The 17883-nt window shown below is 39.1% G+C and overlaps 1 protein-coding gene across 1 annotated transcript in view; it reads right to left on the bottom strand.

The window, feature by feature from the left end:
• Positions 1–17883, bottom strand: part of RGS22 (regulator of G protein signaling 22) — a 62123-nt gene that overhangs the window by 26998 nt on the left and 17242 nt on the right. The window contains exons 6-14 of the mRNA XM_074894289.1: positions 17139–17304; positions 16621–16792; positions 13029–13692; positions 12306–12467; positions 11187–11367; positions 9423–9562; positions 8788–8893; positions 6197–6322; positions 4542–4643 (exon numbers count right to left, since the gene is read on the bottom strand). Of these exons, the coding sequence (XP_074750390.1) occupies positions 4542–4643; positions 6197–6322; positions 8788–8893; positions 9423–9562; positions 11187–11367; positions 12306–12467; positions 13029–13692; positions 16621–16792; positions 17139–17304 (1819 nt within the window). The remainder of the gene's footprint in view (positions 1–4541; positions 4644–6196; positions 6323–8787; positions 8894–9422; positions 9563–11186; positions 11368–12305; positions 12468–13028; positions 13693–16620; positions 16793–17138; positions 17305–17883) is intronic.

Genomic DNA, 17883 nt, shown 5'->3' on the forward strand with positions numbered 1-17883 from the left:
CTTAACAATTTGAAACAGACCCTATCAACTCTCCTGGTATCAGGTCACTGAGGAATAGAGGGCTACAATGGCTGACATCCATCCCCCAGTTAGAACTTGTTATGATTAGTATATTTACTGTCTATGCAGGATTCCACCCCCCTTTCTACATAGCTCTAATCACTGAAAGCAAAGATGGTTTGGGGCTATTGTGACCTACATTATCAGTGCGATAAAGACCCCCAGGCGTAAGGGTGAGGTCAAAGAATGAGGACATCCACAGAAAGAGTCCTAGCTGAAGAACAAAACCACATTTATTTGAAATTATGCCTGTCTCAGCAAATCACCAAGTAAATTTAAATTTAACAGAGACGGCATTAATCAGATTCACAGTGATTTCAAAAGTTGGAAGTTATTTTGAAGACCCTAACACTAGTAAAGTTTCAGTTACATCATGTTCTAGTCTGATCATTTTGCATCAGACATGTAAAATAGCCAGATTAGAAGGTACCAGTCCAATGACCTAAAGATGTGGTATCTTTAAAAATAAACTTTAAAATAAAATAAACTTTAAAAATAAACTTTTTAAAGAGGGGGTTAACCATTTTATTCATCATTAGGGCTACATTGCTCCACCTGTTATGACTCATAAAACCACACAAGGGATCTGTAAATTGGTGAAAAGGGTCCAAAATAGGTCTTCAATATTTTAACACACATTTAACCTGGTTCCTTAAATGGCTGATCATCTTTAGCATAGTTTTAAGAATAAAATCAAACCAAACACTCCACAAGTTTCTTGGACAGAATTCTTCTTTCCCCCATGATTTTGTATGAGATGGGTTAACAGGTATATTTGCTGCTCTAATAAAAAATATCAGCCTACAGAGTCAGAAATTGCCCAAACTAAGGAATCTTAGGCCAAAAACTGTTGACAATCTGCTCACATAAACACTGTTGTAATATATTGCCATATTAGGGACTGCCTTTGCAGGCTGCTCTACCTGCAGAACTGCCCCCAGTCCTGTATAATTTCACATGCAAAACTGGAGCATAGTAAAGCCAGACATTTTTTTTCCAGAAACAACAGTTAAGGCTGGTAATACACATAAAGCAGAAATTTAGAGGTGGTTAAACTAGCTATAGCAGTGTACTTTTCCAAACTCAAATGACCAGACTGTAATCAGGATGGCTTCTTCATTTTGGAAGGATGCAGATTTACAGTGTCTGAGGATTTGACATGATGCCGTCTTTTTGCTTAAATTCTTGTAAGAATCCATTGCTATGGGATTTGACCTACCAAGTAGAAGGACAGCATCACAAAGTGACAAAGTGAATGCATGCACTTGCAGATAGGGGAGAAATGAAAAGGAACTTTCATCCCCTTGTCCCTTGCTGAGGGTTCAAGTGCATCTGTAGATCTGCACTGGTTTGAATGCAAGGACTGCAGGAAAACCAACTGCAAAGAGTTCTCGACATTTCAAAAAAAGAGGAAAAGTGTATGTGTTCACAGCTTTCATCATTGGGCAGTGTATCCTTTAAAAAGTAATATTCATAGCCATTTTTGACTCCCGTGTCATGGAAGTCTTGTGATTTTCTGAATGTCAGAGAAATAGTGAAACTGTTGTATTGGCCAGTCTCCTAAAGGATCAACAAGAAAAAAATACATTAAATGAAACTAAAGGTTATCAAATTCATACAAGAATCTTAAGCATGTGACATCAAGTGCACATCATACTTCATTTATTCAATGTTTTGTTCCTTTTGTAAAGCACAAAGAATTTTCCTACCTGCCAGCTATACATTTTCCTATAAATGTATAAGTGATGGATTGAACCCAAAACCCTATCTGAAAATTTGCTCAGAGTTTGCATCTTGAAATTACTTATAATGGCACAAATCCTGAGATACAAAATGCTTAGGAAATTCAAATTAAGACTTTGGCCTCACTTATGATTTTCCAAATCAGGGATTGTTCAGGCCTTAGGTTTTGGTGTGAATTCATCCCCAGATGAGAAGGCTTTGATAAGCAGTCTCAGAATGACTAGAGTGAAGCAAGAAACATGAAAAAGATTTAAGTCCAAGTGCTTTGTATTGCTGCCCAAAGGCGTGGATATTGCTCTGATCTAAACAAGGGGCTTGTGCAGCTGCTTGACAGAATCATATGATGGAGGAATACAATGCACTGGCTGGTCTTAAATGGAAAGGCTAAACTTCCTTAACCCCCATCATCACTTTCCTCTAACATAAATCTTGTGTCTGACCCCAAAAATTCACATTAATGATAACTCCCTTTATCTAAATTGATTCTGGTGTTAAAATATTGTACTTCCCATAACTGTATTAAATTTTCTACTCTAAACAACTATTTTTTTATGGAAAACTACAATATGTGTTTCTTTCCCAATTTATTTTACACACCTGTGCTTATGTTTATAGTGAATAACCATATATGTTCCTGGATGATACCAGTACTCATCATTTTTCTTATCCAACAGATTTCATTCTCACTGTAGTTTCTTTCCCTGGATGAATGAATATACACCTTGGAATACATTTTCTTATTCGGTCATAAAGCTGAGATAAAAATGCCTAACAAACAAAACAACGAGTAGCAGATACACAGCAATCCAGGTTTGATCTTGTTTCTAACAGGAAGCAGGCAGAACACATACAGAATACTCTGGATGTCTCTTTCTGTAATAAATAGCAAAATATATATGACAATGTGTTGTGTGAATCTCATCCACATTCTCCTAGGAGTATTTGGAATTACTATCTTATTGTGCCAAAGGTAAGCACAGAATTTGAGAAGACATCTCTTCCATAAGCAGACCCTGTAGATTGGATGCAGCTTGACTCTTTACCGTGTTCCAATGAAAACAAGAATAATTTTTGTGCAGCCTTAAAAGGCAAGCTTGAGAATGATACCAAATGCTGCAGCACATGTGTTGATTTGTTATGTTACATTTCAGCTGTTAGTTATGCTAATGGAACAGTTTCACATATTTCGTTTTGATGTATTTACTTTAATGGCTATGTGTATGTAGCTCTCTGCAATTGCCTGGTAACACTGATTGTACGATGTTCTGCTGTCACCACCAGGCCAGCACTGGAAATAAGATAAGTAAAAAAGACCTGTGCCTTAATTTTCAGTCATGCAACCACTGCAGAAAGAGTGGAAGCTGGTGTGAAATGGAATCAAATTGAAAACCATCATGGACCCTAACTTAAAATTTGGCCTGCAGCAAAACATATATAAAAATGAAGACACAGTTTAGATATGGTTAACTTGCACGCCTGTTGTGAGCAGCATCTCTAGCCACACGCAGGCCTGGGCAGATACGGGAGACAGTCAGTGTTAGGGGTGCAGTCAGTTTCCCTCAGCCTCAGGCCGTAAGTAGACCTGGAGGAGAAAACAACTAAATAGGATAGCAGTTCAAGTTAGCCAGTGTGTGACAGGAGAGAGGGAGGGATCTGTGCCTCAGCCTCTGCTTGGAGTTTCTTTGCAAACAACATGATTCAGGTGAGAATTCTGGACAAATATGTAAAATTCTGTCATTGGCCGCAGTAAAACCTCCAAGTAGAAATAGAAGATAAATTCAAGGAAGTCCAGATGCTCAGTAACATAAGCCATACAAAGAGATTATTCTCCACTGCTCTCTACAGATATTTGTCCCAACAACATGTGAAGTAGCTTTGCTCTATTACAGCATATATTGAAATATGCAGATAGGATATACTCCTACACAGGGTTTACAGAGGAAAACCAGACCAAAGTTTCACAAAGTGATTTTAAAAGTTGCTTGGAATTCTTCTAATGATATCATACTGCTGCAGACTCCTTCTCTGGCAGCATTGGACTATCCTGCAGCCCATGACAGCCGTCAGCACCCATGGCCTGTGGTGAACCACTTCACTTTTGGTTTATTCCCTGACTTAAAAGTGCATGCTCAATTAGGAATGCTCATTTATAGGAAACACACGAGTTCCGCTTGACAGTAAATGAGGGTCTAAAGATCAAATGGGGGGAATGACAACTACGTAAAGAGCATAATGATGCCCTGACAATCAGGAAAAGAAAAACAGGACTGACAACTGAAAAATCCATTTTCATGACTAAGGTCATTATCTGAGGTCTGGACTGTGAGACCTGCAATTCTAAACCACACAGGAGATGGAAGGAAAGGTACAGCAGAATTAAATGATTTAGAAAAAATATTATCTCTGAGGTTAACACTAAGCAGACAGTTTCCAAATATGACACAGAGTAGCAATGGGGAGATTAGGTAAACTGAGTATAACAGATAAAACTGGGAACAGGCAGCAGAGCCTAGAAATCAAACTATGCATGTTTAACATTTAAATCAAGAAATTCCATGGAAATGATCCAAAGGCCTTCTTTTATTGTCCACAACCCAGATTTACTTTGGTGTGGGTTGTCAAGTTTTGGAAACTTTTCTACTTTCTATCTTCTTTTCAGTCTTTACACTGAACAAATGTACTTGTGAAGGGAATGAACAAAGTATTTGTGAAGGGAAAACACATTATTTACAACTTACTTGAGCTTGCTTGCATATTTTAAAAGGATGAAGAGTTCCTTGGTAGAAAAGCTGATGATAAGCCTGTAGGTCAAACCAAAAGTACGCACTGTTCTTCCACAACTAGGGATGAAAAATATTTTAAGTTATTGCTACCCAAATATCACAGCTTTATAAAAGGTTGCCTTTCCAATGCAAGTAATTATGTAGCTCCTTGGGGTCATCATAAATCAAGCTCAATTTAAGATGGATTTAATCTTCTTTTGTATACTGGCAGAAGGACATGTTTAATGGCATCATTGCTGTGATCCTATATCTTTTATTGTATCCTGTATGCATAATTTGCCATTAAAATTGTTAACATTGTAGTTAACATTTGAAGAGTAACCACATTTCAGTGGCATAAAGCCAGCACCAAAGAAGAAATGTTGATAATGCACATGCAGAATTTGTGCCATGGTGAAATAGCATTTTGCAGCAATAACTAAAACAATTAAATATTGTGTACTTGACATATGTTACTGAGACTATCATTACATTTTTATTACATGCATTACAGTCAGAGTCTTGGCCTCATTTCATAAATTCAAACATCAAAAGATCTTTCAGAAGAAGTCTAGATCTTTCCCCAAGTCCTCTGTTTTAATCATGTGCTTATGGGGTTTGGATCTTAAAAATACACTGAAACCCTCAACACTGGACAATAAAGTGTTCCAAAAAGATACGTCCAAGGAACTTTGCTTCACAGGCTGTAGCCTGCCAGACCTGGCATATGAGTGAAATAGGCTCCACAGCTGTAGACAAAATCTTAAGGAAATAATTTTCAAAGGAGTCTGGCACCTGCAAAGGCTAGAGGACATATGGGTGGGTGCCTATCACTGATGAAAAAATAAGTTACTTTTATTTAGATTGCTATCTCTACGCCTTTAACATTTTTAGCTGAAGGTATTCAGCTTTGGAAACATTGGCTCTTGCCTTCTGGTAGCCAAAGGCATTTCTAACTACTGTTGCTGGATTCTGGGTTGTGCCAGCGGTGAAACAGATGTCCATCTTGATTGCATTCAAGTCTCCCCTAAAGACTAAATATTTCTGCAAAGCCACTAAACACTGACTCAGATTCATAACTTGTTCCAACCAATCCTCAATTTACACCCAGTAATGAATGATGGATCTGCTGACTGCAGAGAAGAAATAGTGTTATGTTTCTCAGAAATCCAAGAAGCTTCGTGGAAGCAGAAGAACGTTTTTAAAACATTGGAGATTTTGGACATCACTAACCCAACAAGTAAGAAATAGGCAGATTATCATGAGTAATAGCATAGTGGATTTTCCATCTTTTTAAAAAATGTTTTTGTGGGTTAAGACCTCATTTTTTCTGCCAAGTTAAAGGCTAGTTTTTAAGAATGATTAGTCTTTTTTTATCCCTGATGGTACAATCAGATTTCCAATAGGTTTGAAACAGTTAGGATCTGACAGCTTGGTTAAGACTTGTCATTAGTTTGAATATACACATGAACAGTTTATTGTCGTTGAGGGATTGGAGTCTCACAAGTAATAATTCATCCAGTCATCAATCTTACTTACTCCATTTTTTTTTTTCAGTCTGGCTGCCCTCTATAACTTGGCATTCAGTCAACTGTGGACTAAATTATCACAGGGTAGGAAAATGCTCATACCTTATTCCCTGACTTCTCACAGAACTGTGTGAAGTAGTAGCCTGCTCTGTTCTCCAAATAAAGAGACTGCAGCATGCTTTCCATTCTTGATCCCCCTAACACAACACTGCCAGCAGCACTTTTCCCCTGGACAAATAAAATATAGTCATACAGCAAGGAATAACAGGCTTTCATTATTTTCAAATGTCAGTATATTGCAATGGAGGGCCACGCAGTGTACTCAATTAGTATCTTCACCCCAAGAAACTAGACTCCATTTTCTACTACATATGCAATTGATCATCACTCTCAATACCATTTTCCCACTAAATATTCACATCCAATGGAGTAAGTCTGATGACTGAAGACATGCAGAGTAGCAACATGACCATAGCATCCCTTAGGTGGTTCCTCAGCGCTTGAAACAGAAAAAGAAACCTGGCCTTAATTCTGTCATTAACTCTTTAGCTCTGAATCCGGAGAATTACAGTGATACTAAATTATATCACTTAGCTGTTAAAAGTTGTCTCATCTCAGGCTACTGTGTTTTGAATTAAGAGAAGTTAACAGATGGTTATTTGGTCAAGACAATTAACTATCATAGAACAAAAGATATTCCTCCCAGGGTTACACCACTGACATCAGCAACAAAATCATGAACATTTTAGGGGACAAGAATTCCATGCTCTTTACTGTGACTAGATCCTGGAGCGTTTGAGGAAGAATAAATCCATTTTGAGAATGTTCACGGAGAAGCCAAAGGAGGCTATGAAGTAATAAATTAGCTTCTGATGATCACAAGAGGGAAACTTTGGCTGACTTGCTGTCTCTGGTAGTGGAAGCGGGAGCAGATGAGTATGGTGGCTGACAACCAGCTTCTTTCCAAACAGTAACAGGGATGGAGAAGGGTAGGAGGAAACCAGACTTCTGAAGCAGAGTAGGAAGATCCCCCTTCCCAGTATGAAGTTAAACTATGAATACCTTCATTCCCCTTTGCATCATATTTATGATGGCAAATTGTGGAGTCCTGACTGTAGTCCTGGCCATCCAGAGGGGCCTTGACAGACTTGAGAGGTGGGGCTGTGCAAACCCCATGAAGTTCAACAAGGCCAAGTGCAAGGTCCTGCACATGGATCAGGGCAATCCCAAGCACAAATACAGGCTGGGCAGAGAGTGGATTGAGAGCAGCCCTGAGGAGAAGGACCTGGGAGTATTAGTGGATGGAAAATGACTATGAGACAGCAATGTGACCTCGCAGCCCAGAAAGCCGACCATATCCTGGGCTGCATCAAGAGAAAAGTGGCCAGCAGGTCAAGGGAGGGGATTCTCCCCCTCTGCTCTGCTCTCATGAGACCCCACCTGGAGTACTGCATCCAGCATAAGGAGAACATGGACCTGTTGGAGAGAGTCCAGAGGAGGCCATGAAGATGATCATGGGACTAGAGCACTTCCCCTGTGAGGACAGGCTGAGAGAGCTGGGGTTGTTCAGCCTCAAAAAGAGAAGGCTCCAGAGGGACCTTATAGTGGCCTTCCAGTACTTAAAGGGGGCTACAGGAAAGATGGGGAGGGACTCTTTAACGGGGATTGTAGTGCTAGGATGAGGGGTCACCATTTCAAACTGAAAGAGGGTAGATTTAGATCAAATATAAGGAAGAAATTCTTCACTGTGAGGGTGGTGAGACACTGGAACAGGTTGCCCAGAGAAGCTGTGGCTGCCCCCTCCCTGGCAGTGTTCAAGGCCAGGCTGAACGGGGCTTTGAGCAACCTGGTCTAGTGGAAGGTGTCCCTGCCCATGGCAGGGGGGTTGGAACTAGATGATCTTTGAGGTCCCTTCCAACCCAAACCATTCTATGATTCTATGATGTGATGTGAAAAATAAACTATCATGTGCTCAAGTGATCAGCAAACTTCATGCATATGTAAACAGGCCCAGATTTCACAATATGGTTATTTTTTAATTGGGAGGCCATGGGTATCAATACCTCCCTGAAACAGCAGGCCGTTTTGAGACCATTCCACAGACGTGAAAGGTTTTGGGTATATTTTAAATTGCCATATCTTGACATCTCACATGTTCAATTTGTCAGCATTTTAACAATTATTGAGAAAAGGCTCTTCTGTGCAGCCTGTCCGTCCTGAGGTTTGCTGGACTGAGGGCCTGCTTAGCAGACAATAACTCAACAAAGAAAATAATGAAGTACATAACCAATAAAGAGGAATTGTACAAGGGAAGCATTTTCCTCTTATGAATTTTACTATTTTAATTACTTTCTAGGGCAGATTCCATTTTCACTGTAAGTCTGGTATACTTTCCTAGGCAATGATTCCACTGAAGCATTTATGCAGTGAGTTTTCCATAATAGCCTGCTGAACACATGGTCACCACTTTCTAGTGAAAATAAACCTCTGTATATGCCATGATTTCCTATCAAATAGGTGACAGATACCACACACAAAATGCTGACATTCTAATTATACCTCTGCATAAGGCATTGACATTCATATAATCAAACCAATTTTTCCCCATCTTTGACTATTTCCCCTTTAATACTACAGAATAAAATGCTTTAACCCATGATTCAAGGCAACTAATATTTTAAAGTAGTACTTACCAGGAGCAGCTCAGCATAGGTGTACTTTCTATGACTCCAGTACTTTGAGTCTTCAGTGTCATCCAAAGCTAAGCAATGAATCATGTCTCTGCTCACTGACTTTGGCCTGGATCCACAAACAAACAAAATTTTCAATATATATTTAAGAATAAACTAGGACTGCTTATAAAATAAACAACTAAGAAGGGGCATGAGAGAGATAGAATGACATAGTGAATAGTAGAGGAAAAAGTACATGGAGTTCAAATTTATAATAAACGTAAAAAATGTAGAGGAATACTTTTTCATGTGGCCCTGTGGAAATCACTGATACAGCACACCTTTGAGGTCAAGCGCTTGAGACAGTTTAAAAGAATATGAGTCTATGTAGAGAATATCAACTATTACCCAAGAGAAGGTAAAACATTTATAGCTGTAGAAATAAACCCTTTTGTGTTGTGGCACAAACAAATGAGAAACTAATCAGCCACAGAGGAACTCTCCATTCACGCAATCTGTACCATAACTGTGCTTCACTAAGCAGATTATTCAATTAAAGAAAAGTATTCATGAAAACAGTAGGATCTAAAAGCCTGTCATAAATATTCAAAGTACATTGGTGTGCAGAAAGGTATACAAGGGACTTTTGTACTTACCACTTTCTACTACTAGAAGTGTCATCCCTTTGGGAGCTCTGACTTGATGGCAGGGCAAGTGATAATCTTGATGATCTCTTCAAAGAGAATTTTGGCATAGCTAGTTTTAATAAAGCTGTTGGTGAGCTTGTTCTACTTTTCTAAAAATAACAGAAAAATAAGGCAATTCTGATTATTTTTCCACCTTTGTGTTTTCTTAACATGTTCTCATTAACTACTCAAAAACGTTCAAGGGTTTTCAGGACCATTTTTCCTTGTCAACCACAATATGTAAAAAAAATGCAAAAAGTTTCTCTGAATGTCTTGCAAGATTTTCCAGCACACCTTAATAACCACTATAGCTTAAAAATTTCATTTTTAACAGGTAGATATATGTTACATACACTTTTTACAGAATTACAGAGGATGTCAAGTGAAGAGCATGTGAACATGTTTTGTGAATCTTTACTAAGATTACCTTAAGTAGTTCACTGTAAAACAGATACATTCACTTAGATTAGGAGAGAAAGGGGGCATTCTGCCACACCATCACTGACTTATTTTGAACAAAATCAGGCTATAACTTTTTGGAGATGCCAGTTGCATTCACTGTGCCCTCAGAAATTCACCCAGAGTTGCTGCTCTTTCTAAGCTCTTTCAAGCACAGTGGAAGAGTCAAAAGTCCAGATTTCTCACAGGAGAAAAAAATGAAAAATAAAAAAGCAGCAAGAAACAGTCCATCAGCTGATTCTGTGAGGTTCACAGGTGCCAGGTCATAGTTTTCTTCAAGTGCTGAACTGAACAGGGGCTGGGAAACCTGCAGAGTTAGGATCCTGCATGCCTGCCTGACCTACAGCTAGTCCTGTGTCATTAGCACACCTTGTGAAGCCAGAACTGGTCTCTGTGAGAAGCATCTGCTTCTGGCTTCCATTCCTGCTGTGATCAGCAGGAATCTGGCTCCTGAACCCAGCTTCTTCTGAACAGGAAATCTGTCCCACTGTTTTTCCTCCATTATCTCCATGAATTAGCTTTAAAAAAAATATAATTGTGGTCTAGAACTATCCAACTCAAAGTAACAGGTGTGTGTGAACAGATATGTGGCATAGCCCATCTGGTTCTTGATACTGGAATCACAGTCTCAATTCACATTCTTCCAAGTACCTTCTGTCCTGAGCCTTAATACTGTGTTGCTGAAAACCTGCAGCCTTCATTGCAGTTACCTCTCAAATTCAGGCTTTCAAGGAAGAAAAAAGTGAAAACTGAAGTGGCCACGTGCAAGATACACACTGTGAAAAAAGGTCTGTGTTTTATGTCTCATAGCCCTCTGCAGAAAGCAAAAAGCACATGTAGCTGATTGAAGGACTGTGGTGATAGAAAATGGGAAGAACTCTGCCCCTTACAAACATGAGGGATAGATTCAGGGTAACTGCAGTGAAGTTGTAAGAATTATTCTGGATTAAGGTAAGGCTGGTTGAAGAGAATCCGCACTGCTAGATCCTTAATTTTGCAGTTCTGAGAATTTCAAGCTAAAACATCTGTCCAAAAGATTTATGTAATCGCCAGGATGTAACTGAGAAGATAATCTGACTCAGTTTTATAGCAACCTGTTGCATATAGTAAATTTGTGTTGCATTTTTATACATAACCATCTGCAACAGACCCCCTTGCTAAATCTTGACTTCCTAACAACCAAGTACCATAATCTTGTTCCACTGAATTCAAGGAGTTTTATCATTATTTTTGATGGGACAAGGCTTTGATTTTCAATGTTGTGATCCTACCTACCTGAGGAGGGGAAGATGGTATCCTGGGCATGCAAGACTTTGGTGTCAATGGTAGCAATGATACTAATTGTGGAAAAGGATCAATGTCCACCCTTGGTCTCTCTTGGCATGTGTGCCAGAGCTTCAGTTTTGCACTGGCAGTTTCCATTGCTGTTGAATGAGTGACACAAAATCTGGGACCCCTAGGAAATAAAAACTGATAAGTAGAACTTTCCCCAAACATTAAATACTGGGCTATTTGGATTCTTTTTTTTTTCCCCATGATGGTGTTTACTGTATGAAGATATGGTGCTATATGAACCTAGAATTAAAAATCAGTTAGTGTTAAAGATATGTTTAGACATTACACTTTTCCAAATCTGAAACCAAACTACACATAAATAAACTTGGGTTGCAAATTCTGCACCATTACATAGTTGCCTTTGTATGAGTCTGCAGTAGAATATGCCCCATCCATCCTACAGCAAAGAATAAGAAAGGATTTTAGGTCACAAGATATAGTCCACAAGCCTCATGAGGCTCCACAGCAAAGTTCACAATTACAGGTATTTGTTTATGCCTGCAATTTGTTGATCCCCCTTGGGGAGGAGAGAAAACCTTCAAGAATTTAGCTTATATTTTGGAAACAGGTTGTCATTTGCATCCTTGCTTAAGCTGTCAATATGTAATAGGCATTTTGTATGACAGACATTGAACAGTAAAGTCTCAGGGTCAAATTCCATATAGATGTATACAAAGAGCATCCTCAGAAACTTGAGAAGGGCAATATGGGCAATAGGTTAGGGCAGAATTAACTTTCTATGCCTAGAGGGGTTTCTCTACCCTGCAGCCTGAAGTTTAGTTGGATGCTATCCAAGGCAGCTATACACAAAGTAGCTCAGATGCTCTGGCAGTAAAATAACAAGGGCTCCGTAATGCATATCTACCTGGCTTCTCAGCAGATTGCAGTGTAGTTTAGGCTCAACTAAAAATTCAGAGGCAACATCTGCTAGTATTTAAGATGACATTGCTTCCCATAATTGCAATGGGATAAGTGAGATGAAATAAACCTAATAGGCTTATCAAAGAAAAGGGAAAGTTGTTAAACAATAGAAACTTAGTTCATGTTCATTTTTCATACCAGTAAAGAAGTAGAGGTTTCACTACTTCAGGCTGAATCCATCTTAAATGCCTTATATTCCACTGATCTCCATGCAGTAGATCAAGTCTGAGTAACACTTCTGAACTGAGGAAATAGTCTCCACTGCTCAGCAGATACAGTTTTTTCATCTTACTGAGTTGCCTTGAGTCAACAAAAATAGTCACATAAGCATGTATCAGATGCTATACAGAACCAAGTACAGTTCATCCTACTGGTTAAACTTTGTCATGCAACGTGTTTTTAATTGCAAGTGGCAGAAGCCAAAACAATTTTTCTGCAAATTAGAGGCAGGTTGTGTGTAAGATAAAATGTACAGTGCCTCAGAATAGACAATCTGAATCCAACAGAGCCTTTTGTTAAAGCAGTTTGTCATATTGAATACCCTACTTGTGAATTTAATTTCTTTTATTCTTTTTTTTCTTTCTGTTGCCATCTGTTTTCCAAATCTCCTTCTAACAAAACTGCAATACTATGGCTGTCCTGTCTTCATGTAAACTTTGCAAACATGACTCTGCAAAAAGAGTTTTATCAGCTTCAGCAGAGTCATTCCTGACTTACCTTGTCAGAACACTCATGATTACTTTAACTGTGTCTGTTCTATTCACACATTACAATTTATTCTGAAATCTCAAAACCTGCATTGACCTAGCTGTGCTTCAAGTATCAAAACAATGGGAATAACTGTTAAATAATGAGAAGTACCTTTGCTGCCTTGTAGTGTCCTTAAGGGCCTTTAGTCTTTCAATATCCATCCAGAGCCACCAGTACCTCTCCCCAAGTGTCCCTTTAATGAACTTCTTGAATCTTTCAAACTCGTGTCTGTTGCCAGTGCCGTAAGTCCTGTGACTAATACACCAGGCAGCCCTACTGTCTGCCCCATCACTTTCAGAACTTGATCTTAAGCTTAGTTCTTCAGTATCTCGTTCTTTTACTTCTCCCTTGGAGTCCAAGACAGTAAATGGAGAACTTTGGGAAAAGAGTGATTCTGCAATACCACAGGCAACTTCATTATTTGCTAACTCGTCTATAAACACTTCAGGCTGTTTGTGGAAATCCACGTCACTCTCAATGTCAGCACCTGGATGGTGGGTCAGTTCTGAAACGGGTTCCTTCATTACTAATTGAGTATAAGCTGGTGTCTGAAAAGTTGCGCTTTCCTGTCCATTTTCTTCTTTTGCTGCACTGTCCCATTTCGGGTCTAGATAAACTCTTAACTGAGTGTGGGAAGGAAGTTCAGCAATGGCTGTAGAAGAACCCTCCTCAGCCTCTATGGATCTCTCCCTAATAATGTCGGCTTTTGCTGATGCTGTCCTTGAGGGGGAAAGGAATCTCCGTTGGTCGCATTCCTTAGACAGGCAAGCTGCTTCTGCATTAAATCAGAAAAGATCATTGAACACCCTTTTGATTCAGGACTGCTCTCTTGCATATCAACATTTCCAAGTTAAAAAAATGGAACATATTTATATTGTGCTGCTTCAAAACAATCAGACCATGTCACGCTGCAGAGCAGGGAATAGCAAAGGTGCTTCTGCTGTAGCTATCTGGCTAGAGACTCAGTCACATGACTCAGAATTGCTGAATTCCAGCAGAGCAGCAGAGTTCAGGAACAACTCCCTCTGGAGCGGGTTGTCTTGTTTACACCTCTGAGCATCCCAGCTCCTCAGCACTTGTTAAACCACCTTGTTGCGCTGCAAGGCCTGGTTTCTTCCTGAGCATTTGGTCATAGTTTGATCCAAGTCACAGTATGTAGCAGGATTGTTTTTCGTTTAGGTTTTAAGGAAGCTAGTAAGTGATAATTCTTTGTCTACTTATGTTGATTATTGTAAAAGACTACAACATCAAACAAGCCTCTGTCAGTTGAGTGAAATCTTGACATACATAGAAGGACGACAAACAAATTATTATGTTAAGGGCTCTGGAAACATTTAACAATCCTGGATTCCAGTCTGCCACCCAGAAATGGCTCCTTTTCATTTAGAGATGTTTCATAACTAACAAGTTCAGAACAGTGACCACCCCTGTATTTTTGGTCTACGCTTCTCTACTTAATTCCTTTGACCCAACTTCTTGTCATCCCCATGCTACTAAGGATGCTCTGCCATCCTGGTCTGCTGAGAAAAAAACTTTCTGCTTTAAATTGCTGAAATATCTTTTCTACTTCTGCTAGAGTTTTAGCAAATTGACTACTTCTGGATCATGTTAGCAAAGATGACCTTGACTATACATATCGCTTAGCTGGTTTAATGCTGCCATCATTGTACAAGTCAGTCCTGTAAAACTGATCAGAATAACTACAGATCTTGTGAACAACAGCAGAATCTAAGTGAAAGTAAGAAAAAACAAAATCGTAATTCAATTGTGGCTCTCCAGTATCTTAATATCAATCCAGTGTTTAAACTAGAGAATAAACTGAATCCTCTGTATTTCCCTAAAGCTAAGATGAAGGCTTTCATACTCTATAGTATCACTAAGGCAAAACATTGTCAGTGAGGAGACTGCTACAACCTCTGAGCACATGCAGTACATCAGGCTGTGATAGAAAAGGGCTAAATCTCTCAGATCCACTAAGTTCACATTTGCAATCTCAGCCTGCAAAAACCCTCTATGGTGACCTAGTCAATAAATAGCAATGGCAGTTAGACATTCCTTCCATCTTCCTCCAAAAATAAGCCATGTCTAATCAGTGCTGGCCACTGTCACAGACAGACATTTGGATTAGGAACATGGCATAGAGGTTTCCTGCTCTGCGCTTACATAATTTCGTGTGTAGGTACATATGGCACAGTATGTTGACATTAATATAAAAATCAGTGTGATTTAAAATATCTTTTCTTATTTCTAAACTATTTCAAATGTTTTCAGTTGACAAACAAAAATTATAGCTTCTCAACACAGTTCTGTGAAACTGAAACACGAAGAATGATTTCACAGGACCTGAGGCAATTAGGGGGAAGAGATACACAGCTCTTGAGTAATCAAAAGCCAACTGGCTCACAGTTTTGCTCAAGCCATTAATTAATAACCCTGATCCAACTGAAGCAGTGAAAGCCAATACCTTCAGCTATTGAACTCTTTCTAATTGCAGGCCGTCTCTGAGAAACTTAGCTGATGCCCTTTATTGCTTCTAGTGCCTGATCCCTACACCAAGTGAACACTGTGCCTAAAAAGGTTTTCTGACTGAAAGAGTGCTGGATTTTCCATTAAATATGCATAAAGAAGAACAAATAACACACACAAAATGAAGGTCTATGTTATAAAATAAAGTTTTCAGTGGGAAGATGTAAAATATTCATTGAGGCAAAATGTTGACTGCAGCCAAAGAGGACAGAGAGGCTTTCCATAGGCCTATGCCCAGCCCACTACAATACAGAGCTGCACTAACATTACGACGCTCTGCAAGAATGGTGCATTTCTGACTTCTCTGCTCAAAGCACTGCAAAGGTTAGTGGTAGAGTCATGAGCTGCAAACAAGTGCAACTTAAATAACTTCATTAATAATCCATGCATCAGCAATATATTTCCTGGGGTGATTCTCATGGGTCTGGGGAAGAAGACAGACATCTGGAGTTACCATGCCTTCCAGTTTTCAATTCAGCCACTGGACTCCAAGGTCCCAGCAGTACAAGTATCAAAGTGGAATGGTTGCTTTTTCCTCTGAGAATTGGGGAGAGAGAACTCCTAACATATGAGCTGAGACTTCTCTGTTCTTCTTGCTACTGCTTACAGAGCAGAAGTAAGGCTATGTAATCAGGTGTGTCCATATGTGCATCTGTATGATCTCTCCCAGTACCTTTGAAACCTGCTGAACAATTTCAGTTAAATTCGACAGATGGACAGGAGTGTCACAAATTATTATATTCGATAAGATTCATAAAATCTGGCAGCCAAAAGGCCTTTAAGTGCCCAACATAAATACCCTAAGAAGATGGCTGCAACACAAATCATACGTTATCAAATACCCAACAAATCCAGACAAGAACGTCTTTCAAAACATATCAAATGGGAAAAAAAAAAACAAAAACAACAACCCTGTAGCTGAAACTTACGGATATCTATGAGACAGAAATATGTAAGAAAAGAAGCCTCTGCTATCACAAAATTACTTGGTTACTATATCAAATTTTCATTTAATGTTGTGGCTATGGAGAGAAACAAACACCCATCTGAAGCCTAAGATACCATGTGATACTCAGAAGGTAATAAGTGGGGTTAGCAGCAATTCCTTGGAATGCCTTTTCTTTTCACCTAGTCAGGGTTGTGTTATAAACATTATGGCTGAGCACCTGTTACTTACCCAGAAGGGTATCTTTTTCACTTAATGAATCATCTCTTTCATCCTGCCCAGGCAAACACTGAATATCTTGAATTTGACTAGAAGCTACAGGATGCATAAATGAATCTGTAGTTTTCATGGATTCACTTTGTTTTGCTAACGTAAACCAATCCTTTGTCTGAGAAACTGTAGCCTAGGAAAAGAAATATTATAGAATAAGTAAAATTTCTCTATTTATTGCAGTGGTTCTGAGAGCAGAGGGCTTACTGTCTGTAGACATTTTGTGCAGTCTGTTTGTGTAGATTTCTGTAATGATAGTTCCCAGCGAAGAGAACTGTATTGCAGTAGCTGAGCATAGTTGTAGCAGAGCTTCTGTTTAAGCTGAATTACAACCCATCAGCCTTCTTCTATAGTTCAAAGAACTTTAAAAATAAGGGATATTCAGAGAATCCAATTAGGTTGTGACCTCAGTTACAATAATTTAACCACATACATTCAGTATATCCTGACATTGCACCCACTAAACATGTTTATTTTACCTGGCCAAGCGATACGTGGAGTTTCTTCATAGTCAACAAAGTGTCATCCTCCACAGAAGGGGGAGAAATTGGGTCTTGCTTCCTTATCCAGGGATAGTAGTCACTATCTATAATGAAATTAATGCCAGTCTTGCTCCATTCTACCTGTGATATCAATTTAGCTAGCCTGAAATTAAATGTTGAGACAAGAAAAGAATTGATTTTAGCTTTTAATCAGAGAAACAATTTTTCCCCAAAACAGGCAATAAACAACATGATCAATCTAAAAATAAATTACTGCAGAGAACTTCATGATCTACTTTATTATTTCACCCTTTGCCTGCTGCCACATATGTAAATACCAGTACTGCTATTCCATAGTCTACCAGCTTTACAGACGATGGCCTGCTTTGCATTATCAAGCTTTACTGATAAAACTGATTTCTGTCAGGATGATCTTGCATGTATCTATGCAGATCCAAGCTCTACCAAGAAACCCTTGGACATTTTGATCACCAAAATGGAACTATTCTCCCAGATTGCAGAAGCCCTGTATCACCACCAGAAAGTACATTTTCTGTTTCTGATACAAGCAATCTTCCAGCAGAAATGCCACAGCAGTGATCATACTAATTGAACTTTCAGATGATAACAAGACACCTGGCACTATCATGTTCAGCTGGCTGCTGTATGAGGACTTCATAATACTGAACAGCACTCCAGTACTACCTTGTGTTAGTGTGAACCTCACGATGTTCAAGAAAGG

This window comes from Strix uralensis, chromosome 1, assembly GCF_047716275.1.
Source record: "Strix uralensis isolate ZFMK-TIS-50842 chromosome 1, bStrUra1, whole genome shotgun sequence".
Taxonomy (NCBI): Eukaryota; Metazoa; Chordata; class Aves; order Strigiformes; family Strigidae; genus Strix; species Strix uralensis.